Source organism: Dipodomys ordii, unplaced genomic scaffold (assembly GCF_000151885.1).
Source record: "Dipodomys ordii isolate 6190 unplaced genomic scaffold, Dord_2.0 Scaffold57, whole genome shotgun sequence".
NCBI lineage: Eukaryota > Metazoa > Chordata > Mammalia > Rodentia > Heteromyidae > Dipodomys > Dipodomys ordii.
The window spans coordinates 10,845,527-10,866,860 of NW_012267273.1; the positions used below are offsets into that span (position 1 = coordinate 10,845,527).

Genomic DNA, 21,334 nt, shown 5'->3' on the forward strand with positions numbered 1-21,334 from the left:
AAACCAGACCCATGGTTTCCCTCATTTACAATAACTAGTATACATCTAGGATAATATTACCAGAAAAGCAGAAAAGATCAAAAGCTATGTACATATAAGCATATAAGATGATGCTAAGCAAAACGAACCCCAAGATAGGGACACAAGAGGTTTTATTTTTGTTGCTGTTGTTTTTAACGTACTTATAGCCCAAGGGTTCTTATTAGAACATTGGCTGGCCAACCATCTTAGTAATAATGGAGTGATGACTCCTGTATGTACTGGAGCAATCAATTCATCCTGTTTCCTCCCTGGGCTAGATTCCTATGCCCAAGGCAGGCTACTGAGAGAAATGTTCTCTTCTGGAACTTCTCTGGGATACCCACCTATTCTAATTAATAAAGATGGTGGAAATTAGGAAGTTAAGCAGAAACCCCATCCATATAAACCAAATGGTAGAGGTGTGGGTAATGGTGGTGGCCATCTGTATTTATTAAACTTAGAAAGTACAAAAATGTCATCTCCTGATTTATATGGGCAGTTTCTTCTAGTGATAAAGTGAATAGTGGATAACACATCCTGGATGGTAAATAATTTATTAAAATTAGTTGTGTCGTTAATGGTAATAAATAGCAGAATGTAGGGAGATGGTGCCATTAACCTTTTAGCTAGTGTCTGAGAAATACATCTTCTTTGTTTTTCTCTAACATTTCCTCACTGGTATGTGGGGGACAGGACGGAGAGGGGTTGCTTTTTTACCAAATAGGAAATCTCAGTTAAGTAAATGTCACATGTACCTACATGAAATCACCAAGTGAATTGTTAACCAGTTGATTCTGTTGTTCTTGTTTTATTTTTTAGTATGATGGCAACAGATAGCTACACAATAATTAGCTATCATAGCTCCACTCACCCCTAGTCCTCTTCCCCCCCCCACAAAAAAAACCCTTTCAGAATTAGGCAGTGTTTCATCCTGAGGTTATTAAATGAAGAAGCTTCTACAGACTTTCATTAGAAAAGAAGGAAGAAAATTGTCTTATTCATTAAGTGGGATTGGTAAAACACTTTTTCAGCACATCAAGTTGATAGCTAAGAGATTTAAGAGCGAGCATATGCTAGTAGATAAAACCATGGTGTCAGGACCTGGAGTTCTATTCTAAGTGCTGTTTATAAAAATGATCCTCTTGTCATGTGGCAGGGTTCTCCAGACTGTGTAAGTCATGTCCTTGGAGTATTGACAAGGCTAAAGCACTCGTGCTGAACTGTTCATTCAGTTCAGCTAAGAGAGCTCTGAGATCACACTTACTACCGTGCATGAGATGGGTGCAAGATCTACTTGGACAGAGCCAAAGGTGAATACAGGTTGTCTAGCCTATGTAAGCATACCTAAACTTTGGACTCTTACAATGTTGTCTACGAGGGCTTCTCTTTTACTTGCTGTTCCCCAAACTACATTGGGTCAGGACATGAGATGTTTCCTTTAAGATACCTCTCTGCCCAGCCAGACATAGTGGCTCTTGTCAATAATCCTGGCAGCTTAGTGGGTAGAGATTGGGAAAATTGTAGTTCGAATCTTAGACAAAAATGCTTGTGAGACTCCACATAATGAATACCACCAGGTATGTGCCTCTTATCCTAGCTAAATAGAAAGCACTAGTGGGAGGATCCTGCCAAGACCTGGCATAAATGCAAGACCTTATTTTTTTTTTAAAAGAAAGAACCAAAGCTTAAAGGACTGAGCATAGCTAAGTTGTAGAGCATCTACCTCGCAAATGGAAGGCCCTGAATTCAAACTCCAGCCCCACAAAGAAAGAGAAGAGGAAAGGAAAGAAAAAAAGAAGGAAGGGAAAAGACGGAGAAGGAAATGTCCCTGCTTCATGGGGGCATCTTGGCTTTGCAACATGGCTCTCAGAAATCTTCATCCCATGAGGATTCTAACACTTTAATCTGCCACACTTGGAACCCTTGGCCTCACAGAATCAACCCAGCTTCTGCTGGTGCCAAAGTTGGGAAGCTGAGGATGAGTTGTGGATAGTTCAGGTACTGGAAATCTGAATGGTTGTATCCTGTCCATCTAAAATGGACGTGGAGCCCTGGCTGTCTGCCCTGTGTTCCCGAGCAGCTGTTCGGCAGCTGCTTTGTTACACCTCAGCAGTGGGGGAAAGGGCTCCACTGTCTGTTTATTGCAGAGCAGAAAGAGCCTGGGATAGAATGTCCTGACTACACATCAGATACTGGAGGGATTTTATTCACCATAATGAAGCACATTATTATTAGCTGAGCACTGTGGCTTTCCAGCTGAGAGCTGGAGTGCCTGGCGAGGCGGCATCTCCTCCCCTTCAGCTCCTCTTCCTTCTGAGTTCTGCCGAGGTGGGGAGCATTTTCCCCTAAAATATAGCTGGGATATTTGCATTGTGTTCAACTTCCACTCTCTATATCCTTAAAACTTCAGCTCTAAGTCACTACTGGGCTGTCTTTGTCCTACAGCACTCGAGGCTGGGGTAGATAGGGAGTAGGCTTACCATACAGATAGCGTGTTTGTAGAGCACTTTTCTAAGTGGAGAGCGAAACGCTACATGGACTTGGTGTGTGGATTTGTCTTCAGCATGCACCTGCAGAATGAAAAGGAAGTATTTATTTTTTATTGTTTTTGTATAGTTGATATACAGATGGCTTAAAGTACTATTTATTTATTTATTTATTTATTTTTACCAAGAGGATCATGGAAGCCAGGATAATATGTGAATTTCTCAGTTATCTGTATTTCAAAGGTATAATAGCACCGTGGATGTGTAGGGCCAGGCACACATGTCTCACATGAAGTAACTTATTGACTCTCTTCCCTACAAGCTGGGTTTCACATCCCGATGGACCAAGCCCAGGCAGCCTGCTTTCTATCCATGTCAATGGCCCGTTCCGTGCACATGTCATTTTATGTACATAAGAGTAAAAGTATTGTCTCATGTGTAGAGGGGTTGGGATGACCAGCTTCCACTCTCAGGTGGATCAATATGATACTGGTCAGTGAAAGGATTTGCCCAAATAGCTGAAGAGACAGGGTTCAAATAAACCCAGTGCAGTAGACACTTCTGAGCATGTACTTTTGTTCAATCCACCAGCCAACCAAAAGTTCTTAAGGAAGTACTCGGTGAGCTCACCCTAGTGCTGTTACTTCTGCATTGTTAGCACATAGGAAAGTCTATAAAAGAAAACAACATTAATACAGTGTCTTCAGCCACAAGTGTGTTTCTGCTGTTACTGTGTGGTCAGAGCCTGTGAGTCCTTAGTTATTCAGTTCCTAAAGCCTCATCTGGTCTTTTCCATTACAAAGCTAATACAGTCTTAGCCATTGCTGTGAATTAAGCAATGAATATATGTTTTATTGAATGTCTGCTAAAAATAAGCATAGATGCTAAAAAGAAGCCCAGTGGTTTTCAGAGAAGTGTGTTCAGATTGGAGCCCATGGCCTGGTAGATACTGCATTCAGATGCTGCTTCTGTCTCTTTCTTGCACACTGTGTACCCAGGGAAATGGCTCTTCTCCTCTTTGAACCACAGGTTTCCCAACTATAAAGCAAGGGAATGGAGAAATTTGATTTCTAACTTGACTTGCAAAGCTGATGGCATATTGATCTATAACCTGGGAGTTTTGTTCCTGCAAAGATACTTTCTGAATTGTCTAAGTTATGTTTTGATGCTCTTTAAGATACCCAGGGAACGATGCCTTCTATACTGTACTGAGTACAGTACTGAGTCTTTAGAAGGCCAGCACAGGAGGACTTTTGAAATAAAACTAGAAATAGAAAAGTGGTAAGAAATCTCATGGAAGAATTCTCAAGATTTCAGTTCTGTGATTCGTCTCAAATTGTTCAGCCGTTTCTATATCCCAAAACTGAGTATTTGGAAGTTCTACCTGTTCTAAGAAAATGAGTAAGGCAGAAAGCTTGTGGTGTTGTTTGACTCCCAACTGTGGCTGTTTAACATCTTGGCAAAGGGTGGTGAATTCTGTTGCTTTGCACTCAAATCTGAGATTTTGCCTTTCCCTAGAGTAAAATCATGAGGGGAAAAATATTTAAAAAAATAAAACTAGTAAGAATTTTCTTTCTCTTAACAAAATTGAAATTGTGGCCCAAACTTAGGAGCCACTAGGGATAAAAAGAATTTCTAGTCAGCCCTCACATACATATAGGTACTGGGGGGTTGAACTCAGGCCTCTCATTCCTTTTTAAAATTTTGTATTTTATTGTAAAGATGCTGTACAGAGGGGTTACTTTTACATGAGTAAGGTAATGAGTACTTTTCCTATGGAGCATTCTTACCCCCTCCTTGTTTTTCCCCTACTATCCCTTCCCTCCCACCTCCCAAACTCCTCCCCCAAAGTTGTAAAGTTCATTTTCAACATTCTTGATCAACATTCTTGTTCATGACTGGTGCTATGCCATTTGGACCACACTCCCAACTAGAATTTTGATGCTTAATTGGAGGTATAATCTTTGAATACTTTTCTGTCCAGATTGGCTTCAAACTATGATCCTCCAGAGCTCAGCCTCCTGAGTAGTGAGGATGAGACCGCGTGTGCCCCATATAATGCCAGCATCCAGCTGGTAGTAATTTATTCTATCCATCTGACTTGACAAAGTGTAACAAATGTAGAAGTACAAAGATGAATAAGACATTCTCCTGAGCACAAAGTGACACGAAGGTACTCCGATGGCACCATCTGGTTTCGAGTTTATCTCTCTGGCGTTATTGTTTACGATCTTACTTGTGAATTTAAAATACTCAATTGAGGAAAACATAGCTAGAGAGATTCTTTTTTTAAAAAAAAGGAAAAAAATGCCAGGTGCCAGTGGCTCAAGAGTGTAATCCTCATCCTTCTGTGTTTCCTGCCCTTCCATTGCAGGCCTGCAACGAGTTCACCACCCATGTGATGAACCTCCTTCGAGAGCAGAGCCGGACCAGACCCATCTCCCCGAAGGAGATCGAGAGGATGGTGAGCATCATCCACCGCAAGTTCAGCTCCATCCAGATGCAGCTCAAGCAGAGCACGTGCGAGGCAGTCATGATCCTGCGTTCCCGGTTCCTGGATGCACGGTAAGTACTCTCTATGGGGTGGCCTGGAGAGAATTACTCATCAGGGTTGCAGTACCTGGTCTGACCTTCTCCAGAGGCTCCAGTTTCACCATATGGGATGGATGCTAAGCCAAACAGTTGCTTGAGGACAGACAGTTTGGGGGTCTGAATCACCGTGGTTACTCATGCTGGGTGAGCAACAAGGAAGGCAGCCATTAATAAGGTGGCAGGACATTTCCATTTCATAGCTGGGTACCTCTCATAGCTATGGGCCCACAGTCCTATTAACTCCTGTGCTCCAGTGACACACTCTACAGGAAAGTCTGTTCTGTTCCTTTGAAAGACAGAAGTTTTCCCACACTTCGTATAGGCAGAGAGTACACTCCAATTCAGTAAGCATGTATTAGTTTACTAGGTTCTCTGGCCTAAGTACAAAGATGAGTAATACATATTCCTTGAGTATACATGGGAAAGGAGGTAACCTGATATGAACCCATCTGCTTTCTGTGTTTTTTGTTTTAGTTTTTTAAATCTAGCACAATTGTTTATAGCTTTACTTTGTGAGTTAAAAACATTCAGTTGGGGAAAACATGGATAGAAAAATTCTTTTAAAAAAAAAAAGACAGAGAAAGAAAGAGAGAGAATTGAGTCACTGAAATCAGGAGGCAAATATCAGTAAGATCCAAGCTGGTCCAGGCCAAAAAAGTGGCAAAATCCCATTTCAAATAAATACAGCCAAGCATAATGATTCTTATCTTTAATCCCAGCTATGCCGGAGTTATAGTTAAGACAATTATAGTTCAAAAGGTTAATTCCAAGGAAAAACTCAAGACAGAAAAGAAAGGAAAAAAAATAACTAAAGCAAAAAAGACCAGAGGCATGATACAAGTGGAAGAGTGCCTGCCTAGCAAGTACAAGGTTCTGAATTCGAATCCAGTACCACCAAAGCCAAAATAAAGCAAGAGAACCATGAGAACAAAGAACAAGGGATGAGATTTTTAAAAAATCTCTTTGTGAATACCTTTGATTCTTTTTCAGTCTGCTCTCTAGCCCATATGATGGTGATAGTCATATCTTTCCTTTGGTCTAAAGGAATATTTTGATATTAAAACTAGCAAATACAGTTCAGTGTCAGTATGTCTTCAGACCTACAGTTCATTGAAAATTAGTTACCTTTTATGAATACAGATATCATCTCTCATAATGGCAATTCTTGAAAATAATCCCAACCTATGACTTTTATTATGGCCTGTATATCATTTTATAATCTCCAGTTAGGTCCTTTTTCAGTCATACAGAAAGATCATGGATCCTCTTGGGTTTTTGTTCCTCCCTGAAATCATGTATTATTCAGCTGTCCCTTTCGTCTTTCTCTGTCTTTACAATTGTAGTCTTTACAGTCCTTGGACCTCTTTAAAACTCCCTGGCATCTTCTCCCAACTCTTTTATTCACTTTTGTTCCTGTGTTGCTTGGAATACAAAATGAGAAGGCCAGCTAGCAAAATGTATCTCTGGGTCAATGGAATTCCATAGAGTAAGTCAAGAGAAAGTAAAAATGAAGTCTGTTTTCCCAGATGGATGCGATGGTGATAGAGAGGGAGGAGCAAAGCCACCCTGCAGGAAGACCCTCTGTGCTTCGCCTTCACCCTGCAATCTGGTGCCAGCTTGGCTTCTGTAATTCAGCCCATTCTGCACAGTGTAAAGTGCAAGTGACTGGTAGCCTCTGTCTAGGTCCTTCCTCTGGGCTGTAACCACCACCAGGCTGCTGGTGTTGTTTCATCCCCATGGTAACTCCCTTAGTTAAAATGCTGCCGTTGGTATTTATGTTGGCAGATACTGAAAAAAAAAGAAAGAAAGAAAAGAGAGGGGGAAAAAAAGAAACGTGAGGTTCAGACCATGTGCTTTTCAAGAAGGACATGGGAGAAGAAGGCGGAGCAGAAGCATTGTCTCATTGCATTTCTCTGCAACAGTTTTACTGTGCCCAGTTGAAGGTCACACTGTAAATGACACGAATCCTGGGCAGCTTTGTGTGCAGCTCAGCCTCTGCCTAGATGGGCTCAGTTAGCACCAGAAGGAACAATTGCTCTAAGACAGGGTCTTTTTCTTGCTTTGGTTGGAACCTTTGGATCACTGCATCTGAGCCAAGCATCAAAATGAACCTCTTGCATTGTTATTCTTATTTTATTTTGTCCACATATTTATTATCAGTGAAACACCATCACCCCAATGCCAGCCCAAGGCTAAGCAAAATAAATGTTGGCTTAGACTTCCTAATTGGGGAATTTATATTGCTTTTTCCAATAATTGAGAATGCTAACCAAATCTTAGTAAGAAAGACAAGACAGTTCATGTGTTGCTCTAAACCATGAGGCTGGTAGGAAAGGCCTCATCAAAAAGGGCTTCATGGAAGATAAAGAAAATACAAAGAAGGGCTGGGAAGGTGGCTCCGTGGAAGAATGCTTGCCTTGCATGTCTGAGGCCCTGAGTTCAATTCCTCAGCACCATATAAGCAAAAAGAAAAAAGCAGGAAGTGGTGCTGTGGCTCAAGTGGTAGAGCACTAGCCTTGAGCTAAAGAGCTGAGGGACAGTGCCCCCAGGCCCAGAGTTCAGGCCCCAACACCGGACCCCCCCCCCAAAAAAAGTAATAGGCTTCGTCTTTGTAATCTAATAGATATGTAGAGTTGACTGTCACTACACTGTTGTGGACACCCCTTGTATTAGTTTTCTATTACGGTTTTACAGATTACCACCGATTTAGCAGCTTAAAACAACCTGGGGGGCTGGGAATGTAGTAGAGTGCTTGCCTAGCATGCCTGAAGCCATGGGTTCCATATCTTATTACCTTATAAACAAGAAAAGCCAGAAGTGGCACTGTGGCTCAAGTAGTAGAGTCCTAGCCTTCTGCAAAAGAAGTTCAGGGACAGTGCCTAGGCCCTGAGTTCAAGACACAGGACTGGCAACACACACACACACACACACACACACACACACACACACACACACACACACACACACACACACACACACCTGGGTTTATTATCTTCCAGGTCTTTTTTGTTGTTGGTCAGGTGTTTGGGCACAGCTCAGCAGTGTCTTCTGCTCCTGTTTTGATGAGACTTGTCCACAGAATGATTGTGAGCACAATTTACCTCCTAATGCCTGGGATACAGGGAGCCTAGGTTTTCCAGCTATCTCTCGCCACTTGCCTACTTGTTTTTTTCAAGAAGCCAGCAAGAGGAACACCACATATTAAGACTTTAACCAAATTAACTTTTCTATTTATTTAAACTCAATTAGTACCTAATCATTGGGTGGTAGCCCATCATGTTCACCATCCCAGCCCCCCCTCCCACAGGGAGAATGTACCCACCAGGGAAGGGCACCTTAAAATTCTGCCCACCAAACTTCTAGGGGGCACCACTTGGTCCCAGATTGCCTTACTGTGGGCCCACCCCCATCTCTTTCCCTAATAACAACTTAACTGTGAGAAAAGCTTACTTAGGATGACAAATCATATTTTCATAGTGAAAGAGAAACATTTATAAGCCCTCTGATTTCTGAGTAAAAGTTTTCATGACTTGTTGTCTGTAGCATCTTGTTGTAGATAGCAATCACATCATTAACAGATGGTTAGAATTACACTTGTGCACTTTCCTCCAAAGAAGAAGATAGCAAGGAAGAGGAAAGGACATCCATTAAAGTGGCAGATACTCCCAAAGACTCCCTGTGTTTTTAAAGTGAAGTTGGTTCTATATACAGGAATAAATAAGATAACATAAAAAACAACCTTAGTATGGCGTCTGGTATGTAGTACCCATTCTATAATTCCAGTGTAATGATATAAGACTATTTTACTGTCTAATATTATTTATGTCAGTATTCCATTGTGCAATTATTAGTGGCATGAATAGTAGATCTGTGGTTCAGGAAGATTGCTGAGTGATTCTATTAAAGAGAAGCTGAGTTGGAAAATAGACTATAGGAGACCGTTGTTGAAGATAGTGTTTCAAAGTAGGGCAACAGAGTTGAAGTATGAAATATTTCTGCATCTTACGCAAATAACGAGAGCAAATGACTCTTATTTGAAGCAAACTCTATGGAGTAGACACTAGTGTGCTGCTTGGGCATGATTTCTGGAAAGTTTCAGTCTAGTAGTCTCCTATGTGACTATTTGACTTTAAATTTAACTTAATTAAAGTACCATATTTAAAGCATAACATTTTAAAATGCATTGTATTCATAAACTGTTTTGTTGCATGGGCAACTCTTCTGTACAAGTACTGAGACAGTAAAGATATATATTTTAAAAAATCATTTCTCTAGCTGTATTGGCTACCTTTCAGCTGTATGGTAGTCTCAGGTCATGAGTGACTACTGAGTCCAACGACACAGATACAGAATGTACCCCGTCACAGAAAGCTCTATTGGACACTATGAGTCATATGAGACACACAGGCTCATCCAAATCTGTTTCAAAAATAACAGCTACAGCAAGTATGAAACAAAAAGACTAGATTTGAAAGGACCAAGCTGGTAGGACTTGCTCTGTGGTACAGAATCTGATGCAAAGAAATAAGGGGGGTGGTGATGAAACTGGGAGGAGGCAGTTCTAGATTTCAGCACATGCCAAGCACTCAAATACTTCAGTGAGTAAATGAATGAGTGAATTAGCAACTATGATGAATGGTTCTCTATGATGATGTCATAAAATATATGTGTAACAGGATAGAACTGATTGGGATAAGAGGTAGTAGCTTTGTGACATGTTTTTCTGGAAGGGGTCTGGGGAACGGGATGGTGGCTCTTAGGAGAGGTATTAGAGCAAGAAGCAGATCACTGGTAGTCAGTTTATGTCTAGGATGGCTGTGTTTCTCACTATCATGACCCATAACTCCAAGGTTTTCATCTCTAAAACACCATATGTATCCATATCATTTAATCAGCATCCACATTTCTTCTGGTAAAAACTGAGATATCCAAGTGTCCTTAAAGTATTTGGTTGGCTAGAAATCACAACTGTCCACTCCCCAAGCTGGTGGTTCTTCTAGCCAGAGCAAAGCAACCCAGATGTCTCCAGTTAGTGGGAGAAACCTTATTGTCAGATTTGGATTATTTTCACTGCATTTCCCGGAACTCTGAAAAATCCTGACCTTAGGATTTCGAAGACCCTAGATTCAGACAGCTACGGAAAGAAGATCAGCAAGTCCACCAGGGTAGATGAGGCCACCTCGGGAAGATTGCACATCACGAGAGCTAGGAGAGAGCCAGGAACAGCTGTCTGCACCAGCCCCAGCCCACCAGCTTGTTCCAGAGAGGCTTCCTTTGAGCTCAGTTGGAAGAGTCCCAAAAAATACACTGCAATGCTAATGCAAACAACTGAGTAAAGTATCGGAGGCTCTCCCAATTAGGAAAGCCTTCAGGGCCCAGTTCCCCAGGCCTACGACTGTCTTTAGGCAAAGAAGCAGTAGCCAAAGGTTATCTAAAGATAACCTGGAGACTATATCAGCCACTTGGCTATTTTTCTCAAATTCCCATTGTGCAAAGAGCTCTTTAACACGTGCTCACTTTCTACTTTGGCTTTTTAATCAAGTCTGCCCAATTTCTGATGCTGGATGACCCAGAAACTCAGCATGATTTGGGGAGAATGACTTGGGCTTGGCATAATTTGGACAGATGTGGTTAATACCTGTGGACAGATGGTGTTCATCCGGTAAAATCAGGCACTTTATTGTGTTAATTAATCCAAGTGGGACCCTGAAAATACAATATTAGCTGAATTTCCTGTCTAGCAAAGCCATCCATGCTTTCTCTTGGCTAAGTTGGGAAATTCTGTATCCTGGTATAACCAGAGGTATTCTGGAAATCTTTTCCATGAGGAAACACTTTGGATGAAAGCAACAAAGGGAAAAGTGCTAATAGAGCTCATTTAAAAATGAAGGCCCCACAACTTCAAGGAAGGTCAAGGGGTTCAGCAAGGAACCTAGAGACCCCTAAGCAACTCCCCGCCAGCTATCCATAGTCCTTAGCCGCAAGGAGCAATGAAGTGATTCTCACTTGAAATTAGTTCAATTAGCACTTTTCTCCCCTACAAGCAGGAGAGTGCTTTCATTCAAAAAGTGGTAGTCTTCTTTTTACCAACCTCATATGTATGAAGAATTTCTGTGGGCTTTTGTTTTACCACTTAGCAGCTGTTCTTGCTAAGGAAGTGCCATTCTCTTCTTTTGAGAAAGGTCAAGGCTTCAGGGGGTTAATTCCCCTCACTTTCCTGCCCTCTTCTCCAGAAGTCTTTTTAAAATGTTGCATGCATTTGCATGAGGATTGAATAGAGAGAAAATGATGACTTATTTTTAACTTCTGGCTGCAGAGTCTCTGGGTAATTGCCAACAGCCAGTTTGTGTAGGAGGTAGAGACTTAAGTTTGTAGTCAGGCTGACCTGAAGTTATACCTCTGATACTGCATACCAGCTGAGTGACCTTTGAGCACGTTTCTTCATCCATGAGTAGGAATATCCGTATTTACTACTCTAGTTGTGAAAAGTTAAAAGGTTGGAATTAATAGCTAGGAAGAAAAGGCCTAGAATGTAATGAGAAAACCTCTCACTACTCAGACCTAGTTTTTGCCATGTATCAGATACTGTGCTGAGTTTGGCTTTGTTTCTTCCTTTTTCTCACCTCAAAAGCTCAGTATGCCTTCTAAACTTCCAATTGAAGAAGCTGAGCCTGAGAGAGTTAACATAAATCACTTGGTTAGTATTCAGGTGGCATAGGATTCAACACCAAGTTGACCTGAATGGGGAAACTTCATGCTTTATCATTGTCTGAACATGGCTACCATTCTTCTCTGCAGAGAACACTGAAAAACCAAACAAATGCTTTTTTTGCTTTGGGGATCCAGCCCACTTTTGAAAATCTCTGATTAACCTTTTGATTAAAAATAGGTCCCAGCTGAAATCCTTTTGTAGAACTACTTAAAGATAATAGTAAAATAGTAAGTGTGTCCCCTCTCAGTTGTAGATCCTGTTTTTGCTTTTCACATTTATTTAGTGTGATCTTTTTTTGTTTTCTTCTCTTTCTCTACATGAAGGCGGAAGAGACGGAATTTCAACAAGCAAGCGACAGAAATCCTGAATGAATATTTCTATTCCCATCTCAGCAACCCTTACCCCAGTGAGGAAGCCAAAGAGGAGTTAGCCAAGAAGTGTGGCATCACAGTCTCCCAGGTGAGGAGTCTGCAGTCTCAACCTGTAGCCTGGCCATGTTGGGGCCCCATGGTAGGCTCTTGGAGATCTTGCTTTACTGAACACGTGGGCCTTGCAAATTTCATCAGCTTAAACCTTAAAATGGCAAAGTAAACACGATGTAAATAAGAAAGTTTCCAGGTATGTACCTGGAAGAATATGAAAAGAACCAATAGAAAGACGAGGCCAGGAAGAATACAATGTATAAACAGGGATAGGGCTCATCCCACTGGAATGCTTCCCTCAGAGCCCCATTTGCTTTAAATGGATGAAGTTTCTTAAATACTTGGAAAGCCATCAGTATCTCTCATACTACTTTCTCAAATGAAGCCAATTCCTGAGCTATTTTTTTTTAAGTCAGAAAATAAAAGTTCCTTTAGATGATAGGGACTTGCCTTTAAAAGTGTTTATTGATGTGCTGATTCTATCACTGATTCCCTTTATCACTGATAAAGAGAAGGGATTTTAACATGTCATTGAAGTATTCTCTTGTCCCTAATGTATTAACCCCTAACAGATGCTGATGACTTAGAAAACCACATGATAGGAAGATTTTATAAACCTAGAATCTTCAACATTAAGCAAAACTGTAGGCAATATTTCATGTAGCTACATTTTTTTTTCCTGCTCTAAGAATCCATCCAGACTTCTTATTCATTCTCTCAACCATGGTCTACAGTTTCCAACAGTACTGGTAATTATGAAATCTGTCAGAGAACACTTTCTTTAAAATTGTGTTACTTGGAAGAAAATTAAAACTAAATTGTGGGTCTTCAATAAAAAAGGGAAAGAGTAGGGGAGAAGTCCACCCTGGAGAGAAACTTACTTAATGTTTTTCACTCTTTGGTTGAAATTGAGCTTCCGTACTTCCTTGAGTTGGGTTTTGACTTCTGTTATTCCCCTCCAGAGGCTTATCCTACCAACTTGTGTGTAGCTAAATTAAATTAGGTCTATTCAGAGCATCGGGATCCACCAAAGGTATTTCAAGGAGAAGCTTGCCAGAGTGATTTTTGCAGTAGCAAACATCCTTTGAAATATTCTTTCAGATAAGGCAGAATGTAGTACTCTTCTCTTTAACCCAGACCTTCTGGGTGTGCTTTGACATAGCTGAAAATCATTTCTAGTCTTCACAATTCAGGGAAAACTAAACATGAATGGTCAGACAAAGAACTGAGTTTTTGTTGAGACTGTAACTATTCTTGTCCAAATTTAAACCCCTTGTTTACACACAAACACACACGCGCGTGCGCGCGCACACATTCACACACACACACACACACACACACACACACGGCTCAGCTCATATGGCTTTGAGCATTTCCTTTCTTCCTTGAGAATCTTTCTAAACTACCTTGATCTTTTTCTTCTTTTTTCCAGTTACCTTTGAAAAATCTTCCTACCGTTATTTCTTTCTACCTTTTCCACTTATAAGTAAAAAGCAATGATAATTATGATTGATTTGTGTAAGTAGCACAATTTATATCAACAAAAACACGAACTTCAAAGTATAATTAGATGTGCAGTGGCCCTGAGTTTTACCCAGAAGTGCCCTTTCCCTTCCAGTTTAACTGTTTTTTTTTCTGTATTTATAATAAATAAAGCATTTTTTATTGAAATTTTTTCTGTCTTGTATACTAATATCATAGTGGTACCACTTGATTTTTTTAAAAGAAAACTTGGCATTTCAGCTGTAGCATGAGCCGTACAGACCTTTGAGTGTTACGCTTATAATGTTTTCACTTTGTGATTACATTTAAAAATGTATGTAGTTTCACAAGAATTTTCTTTATCTGCCGCTGTTGAGTGTATAAACTATATATAAGCTGTGGTACAAATGGTGACCAATTCATACTTCCCTTACCAAATTTATATTTTGTTTTATAATTGTATGAAATCTGCAGCAGCATTGTAGTTCAAAATTACATCTGGAATATATGATATTAAATATTCCTTCCCAGTATAAGAATTATGAGGGTAAACTTGAATTTGACTGTTCCCTATTCCTGTCTGGCAGAGGTCTTTATGTAAAGGGAACAGAGATACTGAATTAAGCCAGGACAGCTGCTGTGAGCCACATGAAGGAAATAAATTAACAAATGGAAGTACATTAGGCTTATTGTGTTTATTGGCTTTAACATTTAAAGCCTGGAATTCAAAAGAATAATTAGTTGTGTGCTTGAGTTTTTCCTTATGTAGATAACACCAAGCTTTGCATGAAATACTCCAGGAATTCTATTGGATTCAATTATATTGATGAGAAGGTCTATTATGCTATTCACTAAGAATTTAAGTACATTTTAAATTGGTTTATCTTTAAAAAAAATTGAAATTCATCTATGCATCAAAGCACACATGTGTTGATATAGATTTATATGGTATTTAAAGGTCTGTTTATTTTGATGGTGCAAAACCAGCTTTAGCATTGATAAGAAACAGGCATGTCTCCTGATATGTTTATTTTAGTGACATAAATTAAGATGTAAATAAATTTTAAATGTTGGTTCTAAAGTGAGAGTCCTAGCTTAACTGAACATATCCTCTGTGGGAAAATTTTAATTACTTTAGTTGTGTTTGATTTTTAGTTGTGTTAAATAAAGGCATCTCATTTTATGTATTTGTTCCCTTTGAAGTTCTGGTCTCTTCATCAATCCCACACAAAAAAAATCATGAATAATAAGACCAGTTAGCTTACCTCTCCATCTATCCATAAGCCTTTTTTTGTAGCAATGCTTCTGAAAGATGAAATGGTAACTTTATCCTCTTCTTTTAAACTACCCTAGGTATCAAACTGGTTTGGAAATAAGCGAATCCGGTACAAGAAGAACATAGGTAAATTTCAAGAGGAAGCCAATATTTATGCTGCCAAAACGGCTGTTACTGCCACCAATGTGTCAGCCCATGGAAGCCAAGCTAACTCACCCTCCACTCCCAACTCAGCGGGTTAGTTTCTTCTTTGATTTGAAGGGATTTGCTCTCCATTTTTCTACTTGCTTTTCCTACATTGAGATTTTTCTTTTCGGTTTTGATTGGTTGATTTTTATGTCTAATTATCCTTTTTGTTGTCATTGTCAGTTTGGGGGTTTTCTTCCATATCTGAACAGCAGTGTGTTATAATCTTCATAAGGTTATATTAAGGTTTGCATTGATGCTTTCGTTTACATTGAGATACAAGTATGTTAAGGTGTTTTGATGAGACCCCTGCATTCAGAGGTTCCAAAAAATAAATTAGACTTAGTAAGGACAGTTCCATTAAGTTAAGTTGGCTTGTGTGGTTTTGTTTTGTTTTGTTTTGGTTGGCATTTGATGTTTTTATTTTAATGTGAAATTTTTATCTTGGACTATTTTGCTTTCCTACCAGATAATGCCTGGGCCACTTACTAGTGTGCAATCTGTGCAGGAATTTACTTTTTTTTTTTTTTTTTGCCAGTCCTGGGGCTTGAACTCAGAGCCTTGATACTGTCCCTGAGTTTTTTGCTCAAGGCTAGCACTTGAACCAGAGTTCCACTGTTGGTTGTTTGGTAGCTTAGTTGGAGATAAGAGTCTCATGGACTTTCCTTCCTATGCTGGCTTCAAAGGGTAATCCTCACATTTCAGCCCCTGAGTAGCTAGGAATACAGGCATGAGCCATTGGTGCACTGCAGGAATTCACTGTTAGAGCAAATCACTTATTAGCAAAGTCTGGTCTAAAGAACCAACCTATACTTTTCTTCTGTACATTCTTCATAGTATTAGTCCTTATTGTTTTATTTTGTTCATTTTCCTTATGTAAACCACAAAGAAAATTACCAATCATTAATTCATACTATTCATATTCCAGTTTTCATGTTTTAATATCAGTTGTATGCTTTATCCTTCTTGGTTTGTTTTTGTGGATATTCAGGGTTTAGGCTCACAGAACATATTTTTGAATGTGCTTGGTGCCATCGATTCTGAATATCCACAGTGTAAAAATATCACCTTAGTATTTGTATGTTATGAAAGATGTGTTGGTCCTTTTTTCTTGAAGAAGTGGAGTGTGAGAGTAAAACGAGCTACCTTTTTTAATTATTTGGTATCAGATTATGCATTTCCTCATAATAAGCAAGATAAATTGATTTGGGATGTGCCATGTCCATCTAAGAAAATGGATGATACCAACAAATTAATAATATATCTTAGAACATATAATGTCTTTGACCTCACAGCTTATTTGTTTGCTAAAATACATTCTTGTTCTATCCTGTAGTGGCTTATATTGAAGCCTAGCAGGGCTCTGTACTCTCATACCTTCTGTGAGCCTCTAGTTGCATACATTTTTTTTAGCAAGTTAAGCCACGGGGCTGCACAAACATGATCTTTTTGTGTTAAATAGAATCAGACACAGAGAGTGGCCTGGCCTTAGTAAATATGGATGTGGTAAGACAATCCATTGATCTAGTTTTCTTTTCCCAGGCCTGAAGGTTGGGTTAGTATGAGGAGCATTTTGACTCTCTAAAGTTTTTGTTGTTATTTTCTTCCTTTCCCATCAGAGTAAAGTTGACAAAGGATCAAAGCTAACAGGTTCATTCACCAGAGAATTTTCTTTCTTCCTCATCTGGTCAATTATTAAACATTTCAAGCCAAATACTGCACTGCACGGCAGAGCTTTTCACTTGTCTCTTTGGAAGGAGTATAATTCTGTCAACATTAGCAAAAATGCACTCAACACTCCTGCGAAGGATATCATAATGCAAAACAGATATCAAAATGACTTTTTCCTGTCCCTGATAGGTCTGCATCGCAGATGGCTTAGCATGATTTATGACTAGTCCTTAGAAGAGCCCTGTGGACTCCCTTCATTACTAAATCCGCAACTATTTATTCTTTCCTAAAGCCCTTAAAAAAGAGAAAAGTAAGCATTTTAACCCCCTACTCTGCATTTAAGAATTATGTTGGCTCTTGTAGAATGTCAGTCCATGATTACAATATTCTAAGGAATTTTTCTGGTGGCTTAAGCTTCGTATGAGCATAAAGTAAATTATTATGGAAAATTTGAGCTAAGTTTTCTAGTCTTGCCTAAGTTGTTGGAAATACTATGCATAGGAACTTCTCTGTGGTACTTTTTCTAAAGGAGAAACCAGAGAAACTACTATCATACCATAGACTCCTTAAAGATAAATGTCTTAACAGGGAGTTATAAATGGGCTCTTCTGTATTTTCTTCTGCTTTACACATAATCCAAATCATTGCACAGATAGGAGTGATAAAGATTTAAAGTCTTACATAGAGTATTTATTACATGTGAAGGAAATAGGATAATTAATATATGAAATATGTCTTGGTAGAGTTTGAAGTCCAAAGCTCGAGAAACTCAGACTTTTTTGTTCTGTTAATGTTGAAGCAGCAGGTTTGTTGTTTGGCTTTGCTATTGTTTTGTTTTTCTCCAGAAGCTTTACTTACTGTAAATTCTCTCCAGTAGACTGGAGTTAACTTTACAAGTAAATCCTCTTCCTCCATTGGCTTCTTAAGGGGAACAGCATTTCTCTGTCTTTTCTTAGGGCACTTCTCAGCCTTACTCCCTCTCCTTAACCAGGCTTCATTTCAAAAAAAATCACATAGAACTAGGCCCTGTGGAGGGATTAGCAAACATTTGGAGACATTTTACTTGCTTTAGATTTTTCATCAACATAGTGGGCAAAGTCATGGAGCCCAAAGGAAGTCTAGAAGGAAGACACAAGAACTAGTCAAAAAATAAGTAAAAAAAAAAAAAATAAGGGAAAAATAAAGGAAAAAAATAAGGTTGAAGCAGCCTTAAAAGTCATGGGCCCATAATTCACTGAAGAAACCTGAATTCTCAATTTTCTTTTTTTGCTGAGATCATGAATGCATGAATTAAAGCCTTAAAAAGTACAGAAGCAAGAGGGTGATCTAACTAAGCTTACATGGTAAGATAGAGGATCGAAAAAATAAAAAAGCAAGAGGATCTCCCCTGCATGTCTCCAAATGGGTAGGAGTCCAGTGATATCAAACTGATTGCTTCATCATTCTGAAACTTTGCTCTCTAAACTACAGAAATTGGGGCAAATATTTACTATGTGACTACTTCATAGAATTTACATACTTCTTGATGAGAAATAAATAAGCCAATACTTTGAAACACTTGTGTTTCTTAATAGAAAAGGATAAATCTGTTATTATCCTAGGTTATTGGTTTTCAATGAGGGGAGAATTTGGACCCCAACAGAATCCTGGTCATCTCTGAAGTTGGTTTCACGTACTAAAGTTTTGAGGAGAGGGTTTTGCTAGAATTTGTGGATAGAGACAAGCAGGTGGCTAAATACCATACAATGCACATGATGTTCCCCCCCAAGGAAGAATTATCTAGCCTAAAGTGTCAATAGCATTCACTTAGGTTATATCATTATTCTCTATTTTTAGAGTATGGAGTTAATTGGTTTTGTGTATATGTGGTTTGTTTTTTGATATTTGTTGTTTTGTTGGTTTGTTTTTCCTTTCTGATATTTGTGGGGGTTTTGTTTTTTTCTTTTTATGTGCTTTTTTTCCTGAACAAACTTAATTCTCCAAAGATTCTTCGGAGTAGAAACACAATACCTAGGAAATTTCACAGAACATGGATGTTAACAGGCCTCCATATGGTAATCAAAGATGATCCATTATTTCTTCTCTATTCAATGGGTGTAGATAGGACTCTGCCCCAAATATCAAAGCAGCAGTTTAAAATAAGCCAATTCCTAAGCCAAATTCAGAACCCTCCAACCGACAAGCACATCTTGAAATGTGCTTCTAACCATTGCTGACTACTTCTACTCCATGAAACAGGGGCTGTGTGCAGGTAAGGTTCCTGAATGCATCCACTCTTTGGGAATTCCACAACATCTCTGATACAGCCCATTCACTTTCTCCCTAGGAACTCTGTAGTTAACAGGAGGCTATGCATTTATTCCAGGATAAGTTCTTTCCAATCTCCTGTGCTAGATGAAAAACTCTTTTTTTAGGTTTAAGTGTGGATTTCTATCGGCTTTTATTGTGGTATTGTTATTATTATTATATCTGCCTTATTGTGGTATTAGTGGAACCTGGTCTCTTCTTTCAGCACCATCACTGCCTCTAGTTATTTATCAGAGTCAGAAGCCATGACAATGTGGAACATGGGTGCAGAGACAATGAAATGCTGAAACAGCACAGCCAAGTGCACAAGGGACAATTTCTGCAATTACTGCTCTGATACAAATGCATTTGTACATGAAGTACGTTTATATGCGCATATTTATCTCTGTGTACATTAGGCAGTCAGACATATTTACAATTTATCTATGCACATATATTTTTTAAATCATCTGTGTCAATTGCTGTGTGTATCTTGTAAATGGCACATTCCATATCTTCATGGCTCCATGGAGGCCATGCCACTCAGCTTCAGTGTGGCTCCCTTTGGGGGCTTCTCCCATTGCTCAGGTGTTGTATTGATTTCCAATAAGCCACTGGGCAAGAATACAGCATATGTGTCTGTTATGTGGTATTTGAGTGGGAGGGAAATAAAATACTTGGCCTTCAAACTCAACCCACTCAGGGATGAGATACTCAGGATGCTTGATGACATACAGATAGTTAAGATTTGGATTCTTTGGTTGTGATGACATCTAAATGTGAGCATGTATGTGACACTTACTGCATTGGCTTTTATTATTTGGGTCCTGTTTCTGTGATTACAAATCGAATTTGAGGGGAATAGAAGTCATGTGAAGGTCTGGAATATATATTATATATATATATACATTGTGTGTATATATGTGTGTGTATATATATGTGTATATATACATACATACAAACACTTCATCTGTAGGTTGGTGAGAATGCTCTCAAAGATTCAATATTACTGGAAGAAAATTCTAGGCCAGAGCTTTCATCTTATTGACTTAGTCTGCACCTGCCCAGATCTTCTGCTTGTTTTGCTAAGACTCAACTTTGGTAATTCCTTTCAGATAAGCTAAGCAGAGAAGTATGTGCCAGGTTAATGTTAAGGTTCAAACTATTATTCTGAATCAAGCATTTATTTTGCCCTGGGAAAGCAGGAATGAAACAACATGAGACAATGAAATCCTTTTCCTAAATCAGTTGTTATAGTAATCAGTTGATATAGTAATAAAGCTAGTTAGACTTCTCCACGTATGTATACAAAATCCCACAGACCAAAGAAAACTGGAGATGTTTCTTAACTTGGGGTTGTCCTCAAGTTTGTTAACTATCTGGTTTCTCTAAAGGCTCCTGCTTTTGAGGTATGATTCTATCCTGGGCAGTTACACATAGAGCATAGTGGCAGAGTATGGCATGCATTGCTTGGTAAGCGCTCCTTCTGTGGGGGAAAGCAAAGGCCTTCTCCTCTGCTTAACCGCAGCTCTCCACGAGAACAGGGCAGATGTCTAAGAGAGCCCAAATCCCTGTCTTGGGAGAGGAGAAAGCAGGTGTCAGAGCTGAGGCATGAATCATTATTGGGCAATTCCACACTGGTGATGGCTGTTTCAGAATACAAGAGCAAGAGGGCAATTGAAGCAATCTACTAGTAGAAATCACAGAGTACAACTGACCTGGGTCCCTGAGGTCTCTCCTTTTCCAGGCTAACGTCATGTTTTAACCAAACCTTGCACGTTGAGCTTTCTTTCCTAATGCACTGAGCTGCACGATGACTTCAGAGTAATATTAAGCTTTTGCAAGCCTTTGTGTTTAGATTGAGCTTGAGCACATGTTACTACAGCAGAGCCCATGGAAGCTGGGTGGTGCCAAGAATAGATCTAAAGGCTAACTCTCTAGATGAACTTTTCATCTCTAGAAGGTGAAAGCCAGTAGTTATCTGCCCCTTCTGAAGGCCCACTTGCAAAATGATTATGATTATCAGCAGCATTTCATATATCATGCATGCTTGAGAATTCCTGGCCCATTATTCTACTTTATGCTTCTCCATCCTGGCAGGGAGCGGGGAGCAGTAGATCATTCCTACATGTTCTTATAGTCTGAGTGTTTTCCTGGGCTATTTGCCACCCAGAAGAAACTTTATCTTCTTTCTGGAAAT

At 39.4% G+C, this 21,334-nt stretch overlaps 1 protein-coding gene across 2 annotated transcripts in view; it reads left to right on the forward strand.

Moving 5' to 3' along the window:
* Pbx1 (pre-B-cell leukemia homeobox 1) overlaps nt 1-21,334 on the forward strand; it is a 267,026-nt gene that overhangs the window by 215,830 nt on the left and 29,862 nt on the right. For both annotated transcript variants that reach the window (XM_013021823.1, XM_013021824.1), the window contains exons 4-6: nt 4,882-5,072; nt 12,135-12,270; nt 15,069-15,228. In XM_013021823.1, coding sequence (XP_012877277.1) covers nt 4,882-5,072; nt 12,135-12,270; nt 15,069-15,228 — 487 coding nt within the window. The remainder of the gene's footprint in view (nt 1-4,881; nt 5,073-12,134; nt 12,271-15,068; nt 15,229-21,334) is intronic.